The 21,405-nt window shown below is 39.8% G+C and overlaps 1 protein-coding gene across 2 annotated transcripts in view; it reads left to right on the top strand.

Moving 5' to 3' along the window:
• ptprub (protein tyrosine phosphatase receptor type Ub) overlaps window positions 1-21,405 on the top strand; it is a 177,188-nt gene that overhangs the window by 50,562 nt on the left and 105,221 nt on the right. For both annotated transcript variants that reach the window (XM_080501174.1, XM_080501173.1), the window contains exon 2: window positions 2,212-2,343. In XM_080501174.1, coding sequence (XP_080357300.1) covers window positions 2,212-2,343 — 132 coding nt within the window. The remainder of the gene's footprint in view (window positions 1-2,211; window positions 2,344-21,405) is intronic.

Genomic DNA, 21,405 nt, shown 5'->3' with positions numbered 1-21,405 from the left:
GTACTGAGAAGCTCATGTTGGCAGCAAGGGACACGCTGGTGACGCCTGTCTGAGATTGAGTTATACTGAGGAAGTCCTGGGGGCCCTGTAATGACTAGAATATGGCAGTAAATCTTTCTTTATCTGCTATCTGATAGTTATAGAAATTTGTAGATATAATAAACGATCTCGGAGTTATGGTTATGAGAAGTCTGCCTGCTAAATCCTGTCTGCTCTGAATGGGTAGGAAAATAAAAGACAAAACTGATTTGATTATAGCAATAATTTGTCAAAAACCATTTGAGGGTTTTTAATTTTTTTTTATTAAACTAGTTATTTTGTTGCCTTAATAATTTTTGTCATTCTTTTTTGTCTGTGATTAGTTTCTGTGAATCACTTAGAGTTGTACAAACCTTAATAAAAATCTGTCTGTCTTCCGTACAGCTTTATGTACACCCTGGACAAGTCAACGGCGTATCACAGGACAAACCCCGAGAGGCAGACACACTCACATTCACATGTACAGACAGTTTAGCGCCACTGATTAGCATCCAAATAATGTTGTTGTTGACTGTGGAGTGTACGGACTACCGGGAAACCCACTCATGCATGGGCAGAATATGCAAACTCTGCAAAGAATATTCTACTACTTCTACTCCCCACTTCACCACTGTGCACCATGGCATGAAAGTCACTTCAGGAAATAAAGTTTGATGGATTGAAACGAAGACAATTCAAACTGATTTTGCATTCACAAATATATTCGCTTTTTAGTTGTGTCACCAGACTCCAGGTTGGCAATGGCATCAAAAGCCTTTCATTTTTCTTTGTCCTTCAAAATACCAACTCACTCCGGCAGTCACAAGAGGCAGTTAATGGCTTGGTGTTGTGACTATCTCATCCATCATTTTCGAAAATGAGAATTATAAATTCTCACAAGGCTGAGGCAGAGCTTTTATTTTTTGCCCGCATCCTGTCTTATTGAGACCATTTATTTAATGGCAGGCCAGAGAAAAAGAAATGAGCATTAATATAGCCAGAGGACCACAGGGGTCACCTTCAGGAGCTGCTTGTGGTTATCCCCATCATTAACATGCCTCGTCTCGTGCTGTCCTGCTCCAATTATTACTGACACCGACACTGGCTCTGGTCTATTGACGGGGCTGCTCAAACTGCCCACTGTCACACCGTAATTCTCACACCGATGGACTAATGTGAATTATGGCAACAGATGCAGAGAGCAACAACTGAAGCACATTATTCAGGACCCAAGGGCCATTAAAGCCACAGCCATTAAATATAGTTCGAAAAAATTTGCTTTTTGGCGCATGCAATAGCAGGTTGTGAGGTATTATGATAATCACTACATACCCCAGAGTGCCTCCATTGCCCAAATGTTATTACAATTCGTATACATGCCTTTGTGAGGGAGCTTTAGGATATATAGCCATGTTTTTGAATGCTTTATGGGAATGGTAATTTGCCTCAGATTCAGACGTAATTATTGCTTTTACCAGACTTTGTTTTGTTTGTGCGAGTCTGACATAATTATGCTTCATTGCTTGATTTGTTTGTAGGGTTTAACAGAACCTGTGTGAACAAATGTTGTGAATGACGTGCAGTACAAACTATCTGCCTGGCACACGTTTGATTATTTAAACCAAATTGATGTCCATATGAGATGCCCACTGAGGAAGAAATCACAATTGATTGTATGTGTAATGGAGATGCAGTTGGAAGATGGGGTTGAGTTAAATGCATCCTATCTCTGGTCGGAAAACATGATCAATGTGGCTTTGGTGCACATTTCATTATCGCTGGCAGCAAAAATTGGTGTCTGTTTGAGCTGAAAGAAACATTTTGATTTTGTCGAATTTGTACTGCTTCCATGAAAAGACAAAAAAAAAAAAATGTTGGGTTACAAACCAGACAAACATCCCAGTTACACAAAGTCTCAGTTTATGTTTATTTGTGCATTTGAAACAGTACATTCTGGTTTTTGTGGCTAAAGTGTGGCTTATTTCTAATTGTCTTCGTATTGCATTAACTGTAGAACTAGAATCAACTGAGATTGTTCATCAGAAGAAAAAAAAAGTTCAAATAATATCAGATGGTTCTTGACAGATCATCAGAATCATTCAGAAAAAAACAAACTCATTGATGTGTCCCTTGGCCCGTTGAGTTAAACATCTGTTCTGTCAGTAATGGTTTCATTTCCCTTCGTTCTTTCAGCTGCTGGCTGTACCTTCGAGGAGGATTCAGACCCTAATCTGTGCGACTTCACCCAAGCGGAGGACGATGACTTTGACTGGCTGTTGTATCGGACATACAGTTCACCGTCTCCCACCTCCGACCTCATGAAGGGTGAGTACCCTGCCCCTTCTGCACTTTCCTGTGCTTTTGGCTGCAGATGCATCCAGATTTTAGTTTTAGCTCAATGACACTGACCAACAACTGGGTTTGCCGCTTAAGAAACAGAAATCAAAGAGAATTTTGATCTATATGTCTGAATAATTTGTTCTCTTTTTTATTTTCAAACCAAGAATTTCTTGACTTGTCCATATCGGTTTGATTGTCATATTGGCTGTGTGGCGGTTTAGTGGTTTGCAAACTCATGTTATAGCATAGAAACAAAACACTGTATTAATCCCAGAGGGAAATTCTAGTGAGAAGTCTCTTTCAGTTGCATGTGTGCATGTTCTCGCTTTTCAGTGAGTACAGAGTCACTGAATGTTATAAAAAAAAAAGGTAAAATGATTCAGTAGTATAAGGAACAAAGGTAAAATAGAATGTGACACTTTCCATATTGTTTTATTTGGATGTTTAAGTTCTATTGTTTCAAGAAATATTGCAAATAATAATTTTGTGACAAGTTTTACATTTACATAATATACTACTTGTATATTTTATTAGGTTTTGATTTCTCAATATAAGATTAAAGTTGTACACTTTTGATATCACTAATAAAACAATGATTTGTGTTTTTCCCATCACATTTCACGAGATAACGTAGCAATCTTTCATTACATTAGGATTAATTATGATTGTTAAATGTTTTTTGAAATAGTTTTCTCTTGGTACTTCTGTTTGGATGGATGGTCGTATCAGGAAAAAAAACAACAAAAAAACATACTCTATGCAAATGACATATCCAGTTTCCAGTGTCCATTTCACATTCGCTTTAATCACTCACCCCAGATTTTCTCTGCTTCCTGCTATCCCAATGATAATTTTATGCTAACCAGCCCCACAGGACTAATGGAAACCAGCATTTTCCTGCCATCATCCTCTCTGCTGGTGGTTGCCAGAGGGAAAAGGCATGCATAGTTTATAAGGTGCTCCTCCATCTCTGTATTAACAAATAACTACAGGGATCAGGACAAAGAGAAGAGTGCTGTTTCAGCTTATCAGCAGAAAAGAAAGACGAGAAGAAGGATCCGTGGCTGCAGCGGACTCTGCGAACGGCTACTTCTTCTGTGGAAACTTGCAATGTGATTAAAGTACTGAATGGCATAACCAATCAATCAATCTAAAGATATGGTAATGAGGATTAACTAAAATGTGTTGTGAGTGCGACTTGTATGACGAACAGAAAACACTCACACACTTAAGGCTTGTGGCAGCTTTACAAGCTTGGAAGAAAGGGGTGACATCATTTGACGGCAAAGGAGGCGCCAGACTTAATATAGCAGATGTAAAGGTAGATACCTTTCAAGAAACAGATGGAAACATGACAAGACAGGACACAAACACATTATGCCAGAAAGAAATGAACGAAAGCCTCGGGGAGCATTCTGCCGGTCTGTTAAATATTGACAGGAGTAGCCTTTGAAACTGGTCAAAACATCCTGCGGGATGAATGGTTGTATTTATTTTATACCTGGGTACTTGTGAATCTGATTTATTGCACTAAAAGTCCTTCATGTGTTGAGATAGCTATCCAAAATAGAGTCCTGAACTTGATAAATCCCATTTTTAATCCTGAACTCATAAACCGCACCTCATTCACCTCGACATCATCAGCATTCGACTGAGAATGCACCCGCAGCCACCAGCCAATTCACGGCGGGCGATGGAATAATTAATACTTCTCCCTCTGGGTTTAATTAAAACTTACTGCCATGGCATTTACAACAATCTGGGGCCTTCGGTTGAGCAGACCAGTGCAGGTGGAACGGGGCAGGTACAGTAATCTACACATGACGAGATGAACTGAGAGTGTCTCAGCCTCAGCTCGTGTTCGATCGGTTCTGACGGGCCAGAGACGAACTCCCTTCAATTTACTACGGCTCATCCTTTAGCTCAGCGCCAGAAGCAGGATGCTGCTCATATTCCTCATCCTACTGTTGTCTCTGTACAGTGACAGTCTGTGATTTAAACCATTATTTAAGGTGGATAGCGCCATGGGAACTTTTCTTTTCTTCTTTCAGCTTTCTGACTTAATTCTTGTATGTCGACTTCTAACCATGTATCGCACTGGGTAGCCAAGGTTGGGGGGGGGGGGGGGGGGGGATAACAAGACGTTATGTGATAAAGCTATTTACATTGGATCCGTATTAACTTTGTGGGTCTGAGAAATTGGTGTCGAGGGAAGATTAGTAAACACAGCTGAGATAGCAGCAGCTTGTGGCTCCCAGGAGAAATTAGAGACTCCCGCTCTCATGAAAGAGAAAAGAGTCTTGAAAAAGCACCAAAATAGAAAAGCCGTGAGATCTTAATAAGACTGTCCCATTATTATTATTATTATTATTATTATTATTATTATTATTATTATTATTATTATTATTATTATTATTATTATTATTATTCTTCTTGTTGTTGTTGTTGTTGTTGTTGTTGTTGTTGTTGTTGTTGTTGTTGTTATTATGGTTATTATTATTATTATTATTTTTAATTATTCATTTTAAAATCAGATTCTACTTGTTTTGGATTGGGATGTGTGGTTTATATTGATAACCTGCAGTTCTCCTGCTGTGTCAATGAATTAGTGTGCGGTGCAGGATGATGACCTTGTAAAGAAGATTGTATTTCGTGAAAGACAGATTCATTAGCTTGAAAAGTTATTGGACTGCTGCATTCTCCTTTAGGTGACTTGAAACGCACACAAAAGAAAAATCCATTAAATGAGCTATTGTAGACCCTTTGTTGGAAATTACTTTCCTGGCATGCCTGTCAGCAGAACTTTGAACCCTCAGTTGGACTCGGCTTTCAGGGAAAAGGCCAACATGCTAAGAGACTGGACATTTAAAATCAGCAACTTAGAGTTTTATTGTTCTTCAATTATAGTCTGATTTAGAGTCAGAGGACAAAACAACTAAAAATATCCAGATTGTAAGTAAAGAATAAGCCCTTTTCCATCGATGAGGGATTTATGCAGGTGTGTTTTCTGCTTATTTAAAGTTGGTCCTCAGTCCATGAAATGTTCCTTTGATAGAAAGAATGGATTGGGAGCATAGTAGACATCTATTGTAAACATTTTTAAACAATCAAGAAATAATTTCCCCTTCTGAAGGCTTGAGTTTTTAGATAGCACTGAATGCAAAGCCAGATCTCTATCATCCAATATCAACACTTTATTATTGTCGACCAAAAGTAAACAATGGCTTTGGGGAAAAACTCAAAAAACACAGAATATATAAAACATGAATGCAAAAAGGAAATCAACTTCAGAATTAATAAAGATGACTGGCTTTAGGCATGTAAATTCTCTTAACCATGTTAAAATTCAAATATTTGAAGGAAATTTGGGTAAAAATGCTTGACTGGTTTCTTTATTACACCAAAACAGAAGGGACATTTTATGGAAAGTGACGTTAAATGTTGGAGACAGTGTGCACTTCGGTTAGATAACTCCTGACATATGTTTTGGATTTGGATCAGAGACGCACAAACACGAAATATTGTACTTTCTACTGATTCACCAGCTGGTTTTCTTTTTCAGTCGTTATTCCATTGAAACGTTGACCTTTTAACCCATTAATCACACACTCCTCTCCACCCACAGAGTACAAGAATGCATAGATGTTGAATGAGATCTACAATATGGAAAGAATCTGCTTCTTTCTCCTTATTAAAAAAAAACTATTTTATTGACAAATGTGTGAAATATGTGAGACCCCTGAGGCGAGACTTTGTAGGAATTGCATAAATGAATTCTCCTTCGCCCTTTACATGAATCTCTGGTGTCAATGTTTGGAAAATACAAGACAGCTTCTGATGTCTTTTAATGGAGAATTACAAACACCAAACATAAATAGCTCGTTGTTGGTAAACCACATGGCAAGCGGAGTGACAGAGTGTCTGTGAATGTCACACACACACACACACACACACACACACACACACACACACACACACACACACACACACACACACACACACACACACACACACACACACACACACACACACACACACACACACACACACACACACACACACACACACACACACACACACACACCTATACACTATTAACCTAGGCCATTAAAAAAAAGAAAATGTCAGCTGGAGTGATAAAACCACACATGCAGAGGAAGAATATGCAAACTTCTTCCTGAAAGGCTGTGGTCTGAAATAAAACCAGGGTGGTCTCACTGTGACGGGAGAGTGCTGGAGTGTTGTTTTAACCTTCAAAAGCGTGCCTGACTCCACTTTCTACATCTCAGAATGGCTAAAACAGTACAACAGTCTGCAGTTTCTTCATGGTGCACATTTTACTTCTTTTCCAAAACATAGTGCGGACATTACCCATCATGCAACTCGCTTCTTTTGAGTTCTGACAGAGATTCAAGCGTCTAAGGCTGGTGAAACAATGCCGCCTAAAGCCGTTTGAGGCAATTTATCAGATTATGCACAGCTCTGGAAACACTAAAGAGTTTATATAACTTTTTTTTATGTAAATACTGTTCTCTGTTAAAAAAAAAAAGAAAAGAAAAGAAAAAAAAACCCTTTGCTGAATGCAGCTGGCACTCTTCTTCTCTAAGTTGGGCTGCTGATTAAAGAAGCTGAGCGGTTCATATTTCAACCTTGTGCTCAGTGAGGTGATTGTTGTTGGAAGTGCCACCGCGCACACAAACCCCGCTCCTCGCTGTCCAACTCAGCAGCCGCGTCTCTCGGATGTGCAGTTATCGGGGCTTTAGTTTCCAGCTGAGTCGCACGAAAATTCTCCGACAGTACTGAAACAGAGTGCTGAAATAGCCCCACTCCCCCCCCCAACCGCCCCATCATGTGTTCTGCATGCTAATCTTGCAAATCCTTTGCAATCTCTATGTATTTTGTGAACGTCTTCTGTCCAGTGACACACATTCAGCAAGGATTCTGCAGCTGCCTCCTATTTCCCACTGCAGAGTGAACGGATTGACTCTGCAGCCTATCATCATTAGCTGCTGGCACAGAACCTTCTTTTATACATGCCTGTAAGAGTCTGACTGTTGTAAAAAGTTGCACGAGGCCTGGCTTCACCTATCATCGCAGGGTCAGGGTCCGGTCAGCTGGTACATATGGTAGCAGTGTTCTCACTGTGATGACCTTAGCAAACTTAATTTATACAGTGTTGCACGCGTGCACCTCCTCCACCTGCGTCTCCTCCACCAGGCAGCCACAGCGGACAGGCAGCACTGATCTGGCCTTTACTGTGCGTCACCTCCGAGCACTGCCTGGCCTCAGCCTCACGCCGCACACCGGCTCCACATTATAGTGTGTGTCATTGACGGTGACCCAAGATTCATCTGTGAAAGGATGAGGCAGAGCGAGGAGGCAGATTCATCTACAGCAGGAGGGGTGTTGTTATCAGAGCTGTCCAGCCAACCTTGCTGGTCTAATACTCTATAACACCACCCTCCTCCACTTCATCCTTGTGGCAGTCTGCATACGGTATTTAAAGCTTGTTATTTCTCAGTTGCAGACAGAGATGGTTGCTATAGTTATCGTGCTGCCATTTTATTTTGTTTTTTTTAGTTTTAGGTGAAGACAAATGCTGGAGTGCTTGACGTTGCATTAAATATAGTGATTCACTGGTTGTTGAAGAGTTCTCAGCACAATTGGTTTAAAATCCATACATCTATAATAGCAGCAGCCTCACTGCTTGTGATTTGAAAACATGTAATTGCTGTTTTCCTGACCAGAGTTGCAATTTTGATTGAACTCATCACTGAACCTGTTTAGCCTGAAAGAAAATGCTTATTATTGAGGTGTTTTGCTTCAAGTTTACTTGCCATGACATCAGTATTATGCGACATAATCATAATCTTCAGATTGCCGTCGGTCATTGTGCTGTTGAATACTCATGGTAACAAAGACAAACCGCTGGTAAGTCAAATCAGCCATAATCACAGAGCTGACAGCTCCACGCCGGAGCAAAGTAACCTATTGTTAACGTAAGCCTCGGAGATTAGCAGAGCAAGCCGCTTTCCCCCGAATCCTGGATGTCTCCATTCGCAGCTTTTAAGGTGCTAAGCTTAAAATTATGATATTATATATGTATGAGTTTAATAGCAGTTCCAGACAATCAATTCATGTAAGTACGTAAGTTACGACCAGAAAAACTACAGTGCTTGTAAATTTGCCGTTTTGCCATTAAATGTAAGGAATCATTCGGCTTTGTATCATATAAATGGTGACGTCGTTTTAACAACTGTGTTTTCTCTGAAGCGATGACGTCTTTTTTTGTTCTTCTCCTTCAGAAACTTCCAGAATGAGCAGCTATATGCCAGGGTTGAGCAAATCCTAAAAATAATAGATCAACACCCTATGTAATGACCTAAGTAATGTATGGCTGTTACAGTAAAACCTTGGCTTTAGGGCTGAGGCTGTGCTGTGATAAATGGAATTAGACATGAGATAAAGTGGTTCGTTGTTTATTTTCTGGGATGGCAGTACATCTTGAGTTTCCGAAGAGCACAAACAACCTTTTAAAAACAATCTTCCAGCTCGAGACGTGTGTTCACGACTTGGCTCAGATCGCTGTGGACAGTGAGTTTCGTGTTCTGCTGGTTGTTTTTATTCTCAGCTACATGTTCCACCAGCTGATTTCACTAATGAACTCACCTGCAGTCTGAGAGGGAGGAACCAATTAGCCAAATCATCTGTAGTGTTTGGCGGCAATGAAAGCCTGCAGTTTTCCACAGCCCAGAAGGGACACTACTGGCTCACTGGGGTAATTGCTCATGACTCATTACCTCAAGGCAAAGAAGATCATATTTATTGATCACTGATGTATTATATGAATGTCTAAAAGCCCGGTCTCCCTTTTAAAGCATCTTGAAAATGCCCGCCATGACACAGAAGCTTTTAAAATAGAACAAATTAATTGAAATGTTATTCAGGGAAGTGAGTGTCCACTCCCTTTATGCCTTCTCCACAAGGTAAGGAGGAGTCATTAATGTGAATGATGGAGACGCATTAGGGAATAGATATTTTGCCAGCTCTGTGAAGCCTGCAGTCTTACTCAAATTCACTCTTTGGCCAGTTATTTTCTTCCTCCCTGTTTTTCTCTCGCCCACACACTTGCGCACAGGTGATAGGTAGGTATGCTAATGGAGCCCCCCCCCCCTTTGGCTGAAGCTTCCGTCTAATTAGTGTCGCTTTAGAGGGACAGCCAGAGGGCTTTTATGTGTGAGGTTGCAAGTTTAACAACATAATTGAGCCTCGGGAAGCTCACTCGGGATCGCAGCCAAATAGACTTTTTAGGTGAACTGCCTTAACTCAGGTGAGATGAAGTGGCCGCTCACTTCAAGCCATTAATAGTCCTCCTCATGAAAAAGGCCACACGGGTGAAAATCTTTAGCATCTTTACTGCTTTAAATTGGAAATTTAGATTTTTTTTTTTTTTTGGTCAAACATAATGACCACATTTGACAGATTCGAGGAGAATTCCATTTTTTCCCCCGTTTTATCTTTTAGCTGGTTGGTGAAGTACGGTGAGCAGTTTGTAAGGGAGCGGGGAGCGAAGACAGTTTCTGGCTTTTCACTGGTTTGAATCTGAAGTTTTATATTTTAATTCATTTATTCGTTTAATTAGATTTTTGCAGAACACACACACACACACACACACACACACACACACACACACACACACACACAGATGCACAAACTCAGATCAGATTTTGTACAGTTCCCTAAATTGCAGTGGAATTTAATTTTATTTGAAAAATGTCAATGTGAAAAAGCCAAAGACACAGAAGTATAGTCTGGACAAGAATTCAGTACTATAATTGGACGTGAACTCGCCATAAGGAAGAAAGTTGAGTGTCATTATATCAGTTTTGCCAGACATTTGATCATGTTGCAAACCCCATTAATAAACCGTATTGCTGTCATAGTACTTGAATATGACACCTCCATCCATTTCTCTTCTACACCTGCCAGTTCAAGTTGTGGCGATAGGATGGTGACCCTGCACACTGTAAACAGACCTTCCATATATTTTTCTCCGTGCATTCAAAACCACTCAAATTACTCATTATCTCAAAATGCAATTGAATCTGCTTCAAGCCATATTTCCATCTGAATGTCTTTGCTTCTACATTTCAGCTGCATCTAAACATAATTTCTCAGAGACGGGGTCAAAAAGTGCATCAAGTGCGGAATAAAGTGTCAAAACCACTGTTTCAGATGAACTGACCTTTCCAAAAGTTTAGATTTTCACCAACATAGGCTTAAACATTCAACAGATAAATAGTCTTATACAGTGTGCATAAAAATCCATCCGTCTTGGGTCAGGTTGCGGGGCCGTCAGCGTATCTCAGCTGCAGGTGGGCGAGTGTCAGTGTCCGTCCTGGACCGTTGCCAGTCCAAGACAAGTAATGCAGCCATTTATATGTTCATGCTTCCAACAAAACACCAAACACAGTGAGACATTTACAGGTATCAATTCACACGTTTAAGGTTAAGATTTACAACCAAACTGGCACCATGAAGGACTGTTTATAAAAATGTCTGTGATTGATATTGATACATGTGAAAGTGTAAACCCAAAGCACAGAGCTGTGGTCAGAAGGTCACTGATAAACTGTTATTTTTTTTTATGACTTAATCCAACTTGTTCTTTTCTTTGTAAACAAAACTTTAACACAGTAAAGTAGTTTTTTTGCGAACACTAGAATTAACATAAAAAGCAATTTTCCCCCTGCCATTCGGCTTTGAACATTTGAAGTTTTCCTCCTTCCTCTGATCCTTCGTTTTCCCTGCTAATCAGTCATTTGGTCTTTGGTCATCTGGAGATTGGAATAAGCTTTGTATGTGCACATGATGTGGGAAGTTTGAGGTTTTTAGTTTTTTTTTAAAGGTTATGTGAATATTTCTCAGCCTCTGTGCTCTCCTCCACTCATCTGTGCCCAGTACTTCATTCTTGCTCGGCGTCTCTGTGGATCACAGACCTCAGCAAGTGGTTAGAAACCAAAACACAAATCTTCCAAGTGTTTCTTAAAATTCTGTTTGTATGGGGGCCCGAATTTTGCTTCTCCGTGCATATGAATTAGGAGCAGAAAGGAGAAAGATTCTTCGCACTCACAACAACTCTTTCCTTTTCCATATATCACATTTAATAAATAGAAAACCATGTCAGCTGCACTTGAACATGAGTTTGTCAGAATGAGATGTTCACAGATTTGTTGCTTTGATAAAGTTTTATAACTTTAAAAAAAAATCTGTTGGTTTTTTTTTTTTAGGGTTTGCATTTTTCATCAAAGTGAAATGGTTGGGGCATTCCCTTGTGGCTTCTTTAACTTTGATATCATCGACATTATTTAAAAAAACAACAAAAAACCACGACCAAACAAATTTGTGGAAATTTGTTTAAAAACTAATTAACAGTGAAGATTTTTTTCTCCAAAACATCATCGATGCCCGAATAAGAATGGAGATAGTTTCCCCTGTGTGTTGTGTTGGACAGAAATGGGTGAGAATGGAGGGTTTTAGTAACTGAGCTTCAGATGTAATCTTCCGGCAGGTTTCGGTCAATAGAATAGATTTGAAATAGAGATTTAAACCCCTGTAATTACAGCGACCTGTAATTGGATGTGAATAACAACACATTTTAGTTTGGCTTTCAGCCTTTTCCTATTTTGTTATGTTCTTGTCTGACACGTTTCAAACCATGTGCATTTCTGTATTAATCAAACATCTTTTACCATTAAAGTCTTGCGTGTTTGTGTATGTACAGTATATTTTTCCCCCCTATTTTCCTATCAGCTTTAAAGTTCTATAACTGCATTGTAATGCCTGATCGCTCCTTCGTTCTTCATTTTGATCCATTATTTTCGTCTTCCAATTGAATTTATATAACTCAAAAAGATGTGCCATGGCTGAGGAAGACACTCTCAATCCTTCATTGTCTTTGAGCCTTTTTACTGTGAACAAGTTGTTTTCTCAAGTTCATTGTGCTACTGCTTAGATGTGCTAAATAAAAAGACAAAAAATATTTATATCTCACCTTGTGAAACAGTATCACAATGGGCTATTTTGAGAGTAGAGTGCATGAACGCCAGCCAGTGTCAACATAAGGTGAGATGAAAGTTCGCCAAAGACCCGCTCTTACAATAAGAGTATTGAAGTAATAGCGACTGTGCATGCAGCGCGTTTCACATCTGAAGCGTGGATACTGTTGTCTCACCTTTTATTTTTTCCGAGAAGTCCCATTGAGATCAATATCATTTTTGCAAGGAGGCCCTTGCTGAGTTAGCAGCTGTCACAGAAAGATAAAAATTCCTTGCCTTTGCTCCGAGTTGACTGGGATCGAACTGCAAATATCAGTGTAGAAGACAGATGGCGGATGATAAAAAAGAACAATAACCAAACACACAAAATGTATACATTTACATTTACTGTGTAAATGAAAATGTATACATTTACATTTACACAGTAAATGTAAATGTCACAGTTGCAGTTAATTGAAGACTCGGGGAACTCTCATAAAAGCATAAACAGTCCTCCTTGTAACACATAATTGATGATAACCTCTGAGTTAATCAATGGGTGTGAGTGTTTCTCGCTTGAGACGTCTTTGCAAATGATTGCAGGGTGCAGAGTATTAAGAGACGTTGGTTTTTATCTCAAACTGTCCAATGTCACTGATATTTTTAGTGTAAACAGAACGCCAGTGCTTTTTTCTGCATGTACTCGGTAAAAACCCAACCAACACTAGATCAATGAAAATGCTCTTCATCATGTTAACAAGCTTTCTCTTTGTAGAAAAAAACATTGCAAATAATTGTTAAAGAAACCTAAGTTATGGATAATAATGTTTTCTAGGTAACAACAACAAACATATTTCAGGTGTGAATAAGATATGTTGTATTGATATTATTACTAAGAGTGATAACTAAAGTCAGTTTGTTCCCGACGCCTGATCAGGTTTGTCGTTTCCCCAACACTTGTTCTCTCCATTCACTCGGAGTAAGTTTGAGTTTCAGGAGTTTCTTGCTCGTGAGGCTTTATGACTGGCATTGTACTAATACTTGGACTTTTTATAAGAGCATACATGGTGGCACTAATATAATTGCATTTCCAACTGTGATCACAAAATGCATCAGCCCTTTAATGAATAATGAAAACAGTTGAGTCATCTTAGTTTACTAAAATCCTTGACAGAAACAGGCCCTCTTGACACTAAACTCATTTTGCTGTAGAATGAGAAACCTGAATTTATCACTTCCAACTTGCTGACGTGCCGCTTCAATGGCGGTATTCTACAGCGTGTGCCATATTTCCACGATTAGGTTGACTGCTTTGTCTGAGGGGAATAAGTGTTGCAGTGATCTCCTATGGGAGAGTGAAGCCACCACTCTGCTTACGAATGCAGTGCCCCGTATCCCAGTGGGACCAGAAATCATCCTGCACAGATCCCACTGGGAAAAACCAGTTTGCAGCTTCAAGGATTCACAAATTTAACTCATGCTTCACAACAATGACAAAGAAATGAACAGAACAAGAGTCTAATTTTTGACCTCCGTAAAGACACTAATATTGTTGTTTATATAGGATCTATGCTGTATTCGAGGTGAGAAGAGCTTGGTACTGGCATAGATACACAGTCTGTGTAAATGACCCAAGCAGAATCTGTATGCAGATATTGATCTGCTGACTCTCCTGTGGTACTTAACGATTTTATTGTATTTTCTCTGTAGGAATAGTGGGTGGCAATCCAGAGCGTGGCTTATTTCATCAGTGTATGTTGGGATCACACTGATTCGAGATGTGGGATCCTCTTGAGTCTGCATCTGGTTGGAGACTCATGAAGTACAAGGAGGGTCCTTCAGAGAATAAAGGGACAAAACATTCTATTCCTCTTCTTCATGTTCCCTCTTCATGCCTCCTTCGTTCCTGCCATTCTCATTCACTTGCTTTCTCTCAGGTGCAATTTAATTCAGCACTGTTACCATAATAACTCTTGTCATTGCACAACAAGCTGTCAGTAATTGATATGGAGGCACCGCTTCTGGGTGGAGCATTTGCATTAAATCGTGTTAACTGATATGATAATGAATGTGAAAGACCTGACGCAAGCAGAATGACTAACTGGAGATGGATGGCTATTTGAATTATATACAATAAGTAATATATTATATCAGGTCTCAGGGGTCCGCAGCTCTCCCTGAATTTGTTGCCTGTCTTTTACTCAGCTCGGTCCGGGCTGCCTCGATATAAATAGCCTGTATCAGATCTGGCGTCTCCTTTTTCATCTTCCAATCGTCCTTAATGATATCTGATGTAGAGGGAAATAGACTTATGTGGAGATAAATGGTAAAAAGGGAGAGGAAGTAAAACTCCTAAGCCACAGATGTGTGATAATTCAGACGTTACAATGGTAATACCTGAAATTGATCTGACTCTTTTATTCGTCTTCAGTGTTTGATGTGCCTGTCTGTTTCGTATGCCATCCATCTCCGCGCTTTTAACCAGACTGTTGATAATTAGCTCCTCAAGCTTCACCAAACTTTATTATTCCCCATTAAGACTTTTGAAGCATACTGCCTTTCAGATAAGTTATAAAAGAATCGGATGAAAAAGGGGACACACTGCAGTTGACTAAAAACAACGATGAATTAGCCACGGGGGATGCAATATATTGTATGTATATATTATATATACATACACACAATATATTGCAGGGGAGATAAAATCTGTCTCCGTCTCACAGTGATTAAAGCTACACATCTGATAATTGTATTTGAACGTCAACTGAAGTACACTTCTTACATTCAGAGTAAAGGTTGAGAGAAAAAAAAAAACAATGGTTGATTTTGGATTTGCTAAGGAATTTCACAGTAAAAAGATTATATTGGTATCTACTATTGGGCTTTTCCATTTGACTTCAAATGAGATTCAGTTGGGTTATGGCTTACACACATTCATACTTAATACACTTATAGTTGTTCACAAAATCTTCTTTTATCTTCTCAACATTTTAAATTCATTACACTTACAACAGTCAGCTATACATTAAACATGGATGTGGTTTAATGAAATAAGCTCTCAATACTTTTATGTTAGAAATTACAGATTTTATGTTAGAAATTACAGGAACTAAACAGCGAACCCATCAGAAAGTTGGGTGAATCTAGTGTATCATTGAACATTTAATTCCTAAAATAACTGCCAATTGTGTTTGGCTCCTACCAACTCCATTTGCTCTCCTAGAAAATGTCCACTATGCTAACGTGAAGCAATGGGGTGAATAATCGACCATGGACACTCGGATGATTTGGTGTCAAGTCTCATCACATAGCTAAATTGACAAATTGACCAATTTCTCAAATCCCTGATGTTCTACCATAGGTCACAGTCTGCTATGACTTTTTAAAAAAAATGTGATGTGGAGACAACTACCGCTTCTCCTTAATTGAAAAGACAAGAACAGAAAGTGTTGGTTTTTACTGCAGTAATTCCACTCAATATGACATATTTTGATAGGCGACTCCTGCAATGGAGACCCCACTTTTCATCTTCATCCTCTCCTCCAAAGGCAGAACTGAAGAATTAGACAAGGGAGGGTCGGTTTACATGGGGATGCTTCGCTGTCATTGGAGGGTCAGGGATAATAAGGCTGAGGAGATTATATGCGTGAGAAACAATGGAGACCCTCGAACACTGGATGGGCTGCAGATAGAATATTTTGTGTCTGCTCCGACTGTAAATGTCAGGCGAGACGGCAAGTTCAGGAATAAAGAGGATAAAGGTTACAACAGCCTCTGAAATGAGAGATATTCGTTTTGAGGAGTGCCTTGTGTGCTTTTATTGCATCTGTAAGATTACTATATTCGATTCCCTTTTTTCACAGTCATTACAGTTTTTACTGCCTCCATCAAATGTGTTCAGTACCTCCTACCTTCAGAAATACTGACTGCAATTATAGAGCGCGAGTGGCACGAAGGAGCAACTGTATTTTGTGATCATGATCAAAACATGGCCGCAGATGCTTGTGCACTCGCAATTGTTGTGTAAGAAACAAAAAACAACATCTTAGCATTTGCCAGAGAAAACCCCATCAGAGATGCATGTGAGATCGTTCAGTAGCGGCGTCATGGTCCTCGCTTTCTTTCTTTTTTTTCTTTGCTCTTTGTAATCGCACTGAAGGGCACGTCCCTCCGAGGAACACTCCCAGGTTGTTTTGGCTAATGACTGCTGGGGGTTCTCCATGAAGAGCTGTCTGACAGCATTTGCTCGGAAATTAAATATCAAGCGATGAGGAATATGGCCCGTGCAGCAAATTGGTGCCAAACAAATGCAAAGGCATGCCTAAATGAACTTGGCAGAATCCCTCGGATGCACAACATTATGCATGCATACAGTATGCCTACTTATGTTTGCATGCACGCTAATTGATTCATGTAAGGAAACATGAGGCGTCCGCGCTGAGTGAATCAGCTGTTTTGCCATCACGCCAGTTTATGTGAGTTTTGAGGCAACGCCATAAACTGAAATCTGGAAGCTCTGCATCAGTTTTATTGTGACAGAATAATTATGAAGTTCCAGCTCCCACTGCTGTGTGGGCTGCTTCCTCGTCACCTTGCTAAGGGCCATGCTCTCTAAAGGGAGAAATAAAAAAAAAATAAAAAAAGGCCATAATCATAACTTCAGTGGAAACTCATATCCTTTTATACGCCTTGCTTGTAATGTTTTTCATTGCAGTGAAAACAGGGAATTTAAAAATCTAACTTGTGGGAAATATAATGTTTCAAAGTCTTTCCTGCTGCATTGTGCTGCGTTTCTCCTCTTCTGATGTGCTCTCTTTGAGGTAGCGGGGACAATCTGTGATGCGCAGCTGGATGCCCCTCACATGGCTGCAAAATGCTCCCTGAAACAGCTGTGGGATTTTCACATCGCTTAACCTAATTTATTTGGGGCCTCTCTGAGAGCAGGGGACTCGACACAGCCCAAGATCACATAGATCTATTTTTACACAGACACACATGCACATACAGAATGAGAGACCATAACATTTCTAGTTTTTCACTGCATTGCCTCAACATTGATTTTCTGGAGGCCTACCCGAACCATACAGATGAGCATCATTACATCAAAAAGTTATCGACAACAAATTCTTTTTCGGCTTTGAAATAAAGATAAAATATCGATATTCATTTTTTACAAACATCAGCCTGATCTTGGATTCTACATTGAAAGGATGAATATTCATTCATTCTTTTCCTTTACATCATATACTTGAAGAGGGTTCAACTTATTTCACAGGAGAATTCTCACAGATCCACTCCACTTGGAGTTTGATGGACATAAAGTCATGACTGTCAGTGGATTGTTCAGAGAAGCAGTGCCTCTCGTTGCAGCTCTATCCTGGAAACCTAATTTGCTGCGAGCATATTTTTATTTCCGTTTCAAAAACTATACAACGAATTCTAATCCTGAGTGGGTTCTGTCTCTGATTGGCCTAACGTGACATTTTAATCTTAATTTTAACCAATAAATCCATTGCTGAAAAGGAATGAATCATTTTGGCTCGTGTTTTGAGCATTGGCAACAACAGACAAAGTGGGAATATCAGAAGTCGAAGGTTTTTGAATGAAAAGATCAAAACACCAAAACAAACTTGTAATTCAGTTATACCAGGCATGTCCAAATTCTCACTGGAGGGCCTGTTGGGGCCGAAGGTCAGGGTTTAGATGACCTATGCCCTCACTCCTAAATTGCTGTATTTTTTTGCCCACCAACAGAAACGAAATCAACCAATGCAATATTCAAATATATTTTATGATTAACGCTGGAAACATAATTGTGTTGCATAGATGGAAATGATTATATGCATGGACCAACCATAGCCACTCACAAGCTGAAACGACCTTTGCCTAATATATAATTCAACTGTCACCTTGATTAAGCAGTGCAATCTAAAGAAACACGTATTGATGTGTACAAGTTATCAAAGTGACGTTGCATAACAAGTGAGGCAGCATGGGGAAAGCTCAGAAACAGCAGTGATTTCAGTCGTATGAGTGAAATGAAGACATTACACACCAAGAAATTTAGTGGTTAGGTTAAAAGCAGAAGCTAGGCAACCTTTCAAAGAAGGTGAATTTATTAAAAAATAAAAAAGAGAGAAGAATTAATTTGTTCTGAGATAAAGGCATGCAGTGGTACCCAAATCTGAAGATCGATCATCTGATAAGGAGAGACAAACTTATTATTATTATTTTTTTTTAAATAATTATTTCAGAGACTGTTGGCCCTCAGACCGTTTAAACTTATACAGTCTGGCCCTCAGGCACCCATTGTGCCGGTCATACCCACTTTTTTTACCCCCTACTTTTTTATAAAATGTTTGTCTCTTGTTGATATAGCAAACTTATGTTAACATACATTTTTTCCACTTACGTCCAGAAAAAACTAAATGTACAGATGCAATCCCATTTGTTAGTGAAACAACTACAAATTCCTGAGAAGTTGTTAAATATGCATAAATATGTTGAACGTTGCTCATCTCTGATTGTCCATTACTACTGCAACACTAAACCGAATGCCACCCTAACCTAACCTACTCTTGTTAGTTAAAAGTAATGATAAACATAATGTAGTTGCGCTACAAAGCATGTCCCCTTTAATAAGACAATCCGTCTAAACAAATTTCTTTCTTCACAGCCTGAGTAATAGAAATATGTGCACACATTTTCCACCTCACTGAGTCTCAGGCTGTCCTCAAACTGCATATTTGCCCCTGTGTCCCCGCTCATCCACACCTTCTCCATCACTCATTTACACACTCTGTGCTTATCGTTTCTTCCCCTCAGTATGTCCATCAGACCCTTTGTGTTTTACTTTACAACCCGGCTGTAACATGTTATTGGGAGTGGGAGGACATAGCAGTTCTCCTCCTGTACTGTGGTCGGTTTATTGTGAATGCCTTCTCGCTCAGACAAGTGGCAACAGACTCTGAGAGCTACACTGAGATCCCAGCTTCAAATCTCCGGAGAGGCAAGCTGTCTGTGGCAGGGCAGGAGCGGGCGAACGCCAGCTCACACGATTCCAACTTGTGCTCACTGCTGTGGGCATGTAAGCCTCAGGGTGTGAGGGTGTGTTTTTATTTTTATTTATTTAAACTTTGAAGTCTGCCACTATGTGAGTCTCAAGACACTCCCATCTACAGTGTTGCACTGTGTGCAACTGGGACTATTCACACAGTTGAACCTTGAGGAGTTCTGGATTTTTATTTTTTTCATTGCCACCCATTTTCACTGAGCATTAAAAAAAAAGAGTTTTTAAAAACTATACAAGGCCAAACCCGCTGCAGAACACAGCCTATTAGAGGCTAATCTAATGAAGCACAACAATTTTTGCAATGTGCTGGCCTATCTATTTTAATTGAATTAGGAGAGGAACAAAATAAAGCAGATATTCCCTCCACATTTCTTGGAGCTTGATTACAGAACGCACAGACTGTTAAAAATTCCAGTGGCTGGGTCAGAGTTGCGCTATCTCCTGCTACGATTAGAGGGCTAGATAACCAAGATTTATTAGCCAAACATCCCGACAATTAATTAGGAAGCAGCGCTAGACTAATCCTGTTTCCATGGGTTTTAGCAGGTCGAACCTCCTTGCGCTACCAAGAGGAGCACTAACACTTCAAAGACGAGGCGAAACGAGGAAAGGCTTAAATCAGCTCCCATATATAAGTGCCCGTGTTGGTACTGTATAATTGTGTAACCTTTGCGAATGTGTATATAGAGTGCGTGTCTAATTCTAGCCTGCAGGAGATCATGGAATTGTATATATTGTGTGTGTGTGTGTGTGTGTGTGTGTGTGTGTGTGTGTGTGTGTGTGTGTGTGTGTGTGTGTGTGTGTGTGTGTGTGTGTGTGTGTGTGTGTGTGTGTGTGTGTGTGTGTGTGTGTGTGTGTGTGTGTGTGTGTGTGTGTGTGTGTGTGTGTGCGCGCGTGTTTGTGGATGGACACATGGACCAGACCCGCTTGTTTACCGAGACAGGGTGAAGCCATAAATCCTCCCTCTGACGTCTTAAGCGTAAAGGTTTAGCCGTATCCACAGTTCAAAGGCTCGTCTGGAAATGCTGCTGGCTTCTGGACTCCTCCTTTTTTTGCCCTTCTTCTTCTGTCCCGGGGCTGTGCTCAGCTTCATCACATGAAGACCTCCTGGCCTCCGAGGTATAGCAGGTCACTGCACCACACACAGGAACATACAGTCTGCTCTCTTTGTTCTGGACACGTTTAGCTTCTGGTCTCACAAGACCTCTGGATCTCTAAACACAGCACACATCAGCAAGCAGATGGCCGAGAAGCTATCTGGTCCGAAGCTCGTGCTATTCTTTGATGATAGGGTTGAGCTAAAGTCTCGCTGAAATTTGCTTTGGGATTATTGTAAAGTGCAGCATGTGGAGGGATTTGACTAAAATATGTGGTCAGATCTTGCTGAAGAACTGTTTAACTGTGGGATTTTAGCTGTGAGTGTAGCACTGAGGGGATGCCTGAACATTCGGTCCATAAGCATTATGATGCAGAAAGATGCAACATTTAAATGCACTTGTTGTATTTGAAGGGTCCAAAACATAATAACTGGGAGATCTGGAGAAAACTGATGCAGGAACAGGAATAACTTGCATACCCCAAACAAATATTACCAGTTGCACTGGGACTGGATATTTTCTCTTACAAGCAAATCACTATACCATGGTCAAGTTGTTGTCAAGAAAACGTGAATCCAAAATAAAGAAATAACAACATGTCTGTAAAACTGATAATAATAATAATTAGGTCTTGAAGCAATATAATAAGAGCTTTAAATTCAGTGGCACATCTGCTGATTTTATTTACAGGAACTCTCTGACAGATGAATTAATTAATTACACAGTTTGAGTAAACAGTCGGTAGTGCTCTCATATGACAATTTCTATTTAAATCTCATCCTCCACACGCCTTGCACAATTATGAATCGTATATTTATGTGAACAAAACAATTAAAATGAT

The sequence above is a fragment of the Blennius ocellaris genome (genome assembly GCF_963422515.1).
Source record: "Blennius ocellaris genome assembly, chromosome: 8".
NCBI lineage: Eukaryota > Metazoa > Chordata > Actinopteri > Blenniiformes > Blenniidae > Blennius > Blennius ocellaris.
This window is presented reverse-complemented; position numbering and strand designations above follow the sequence as displayed.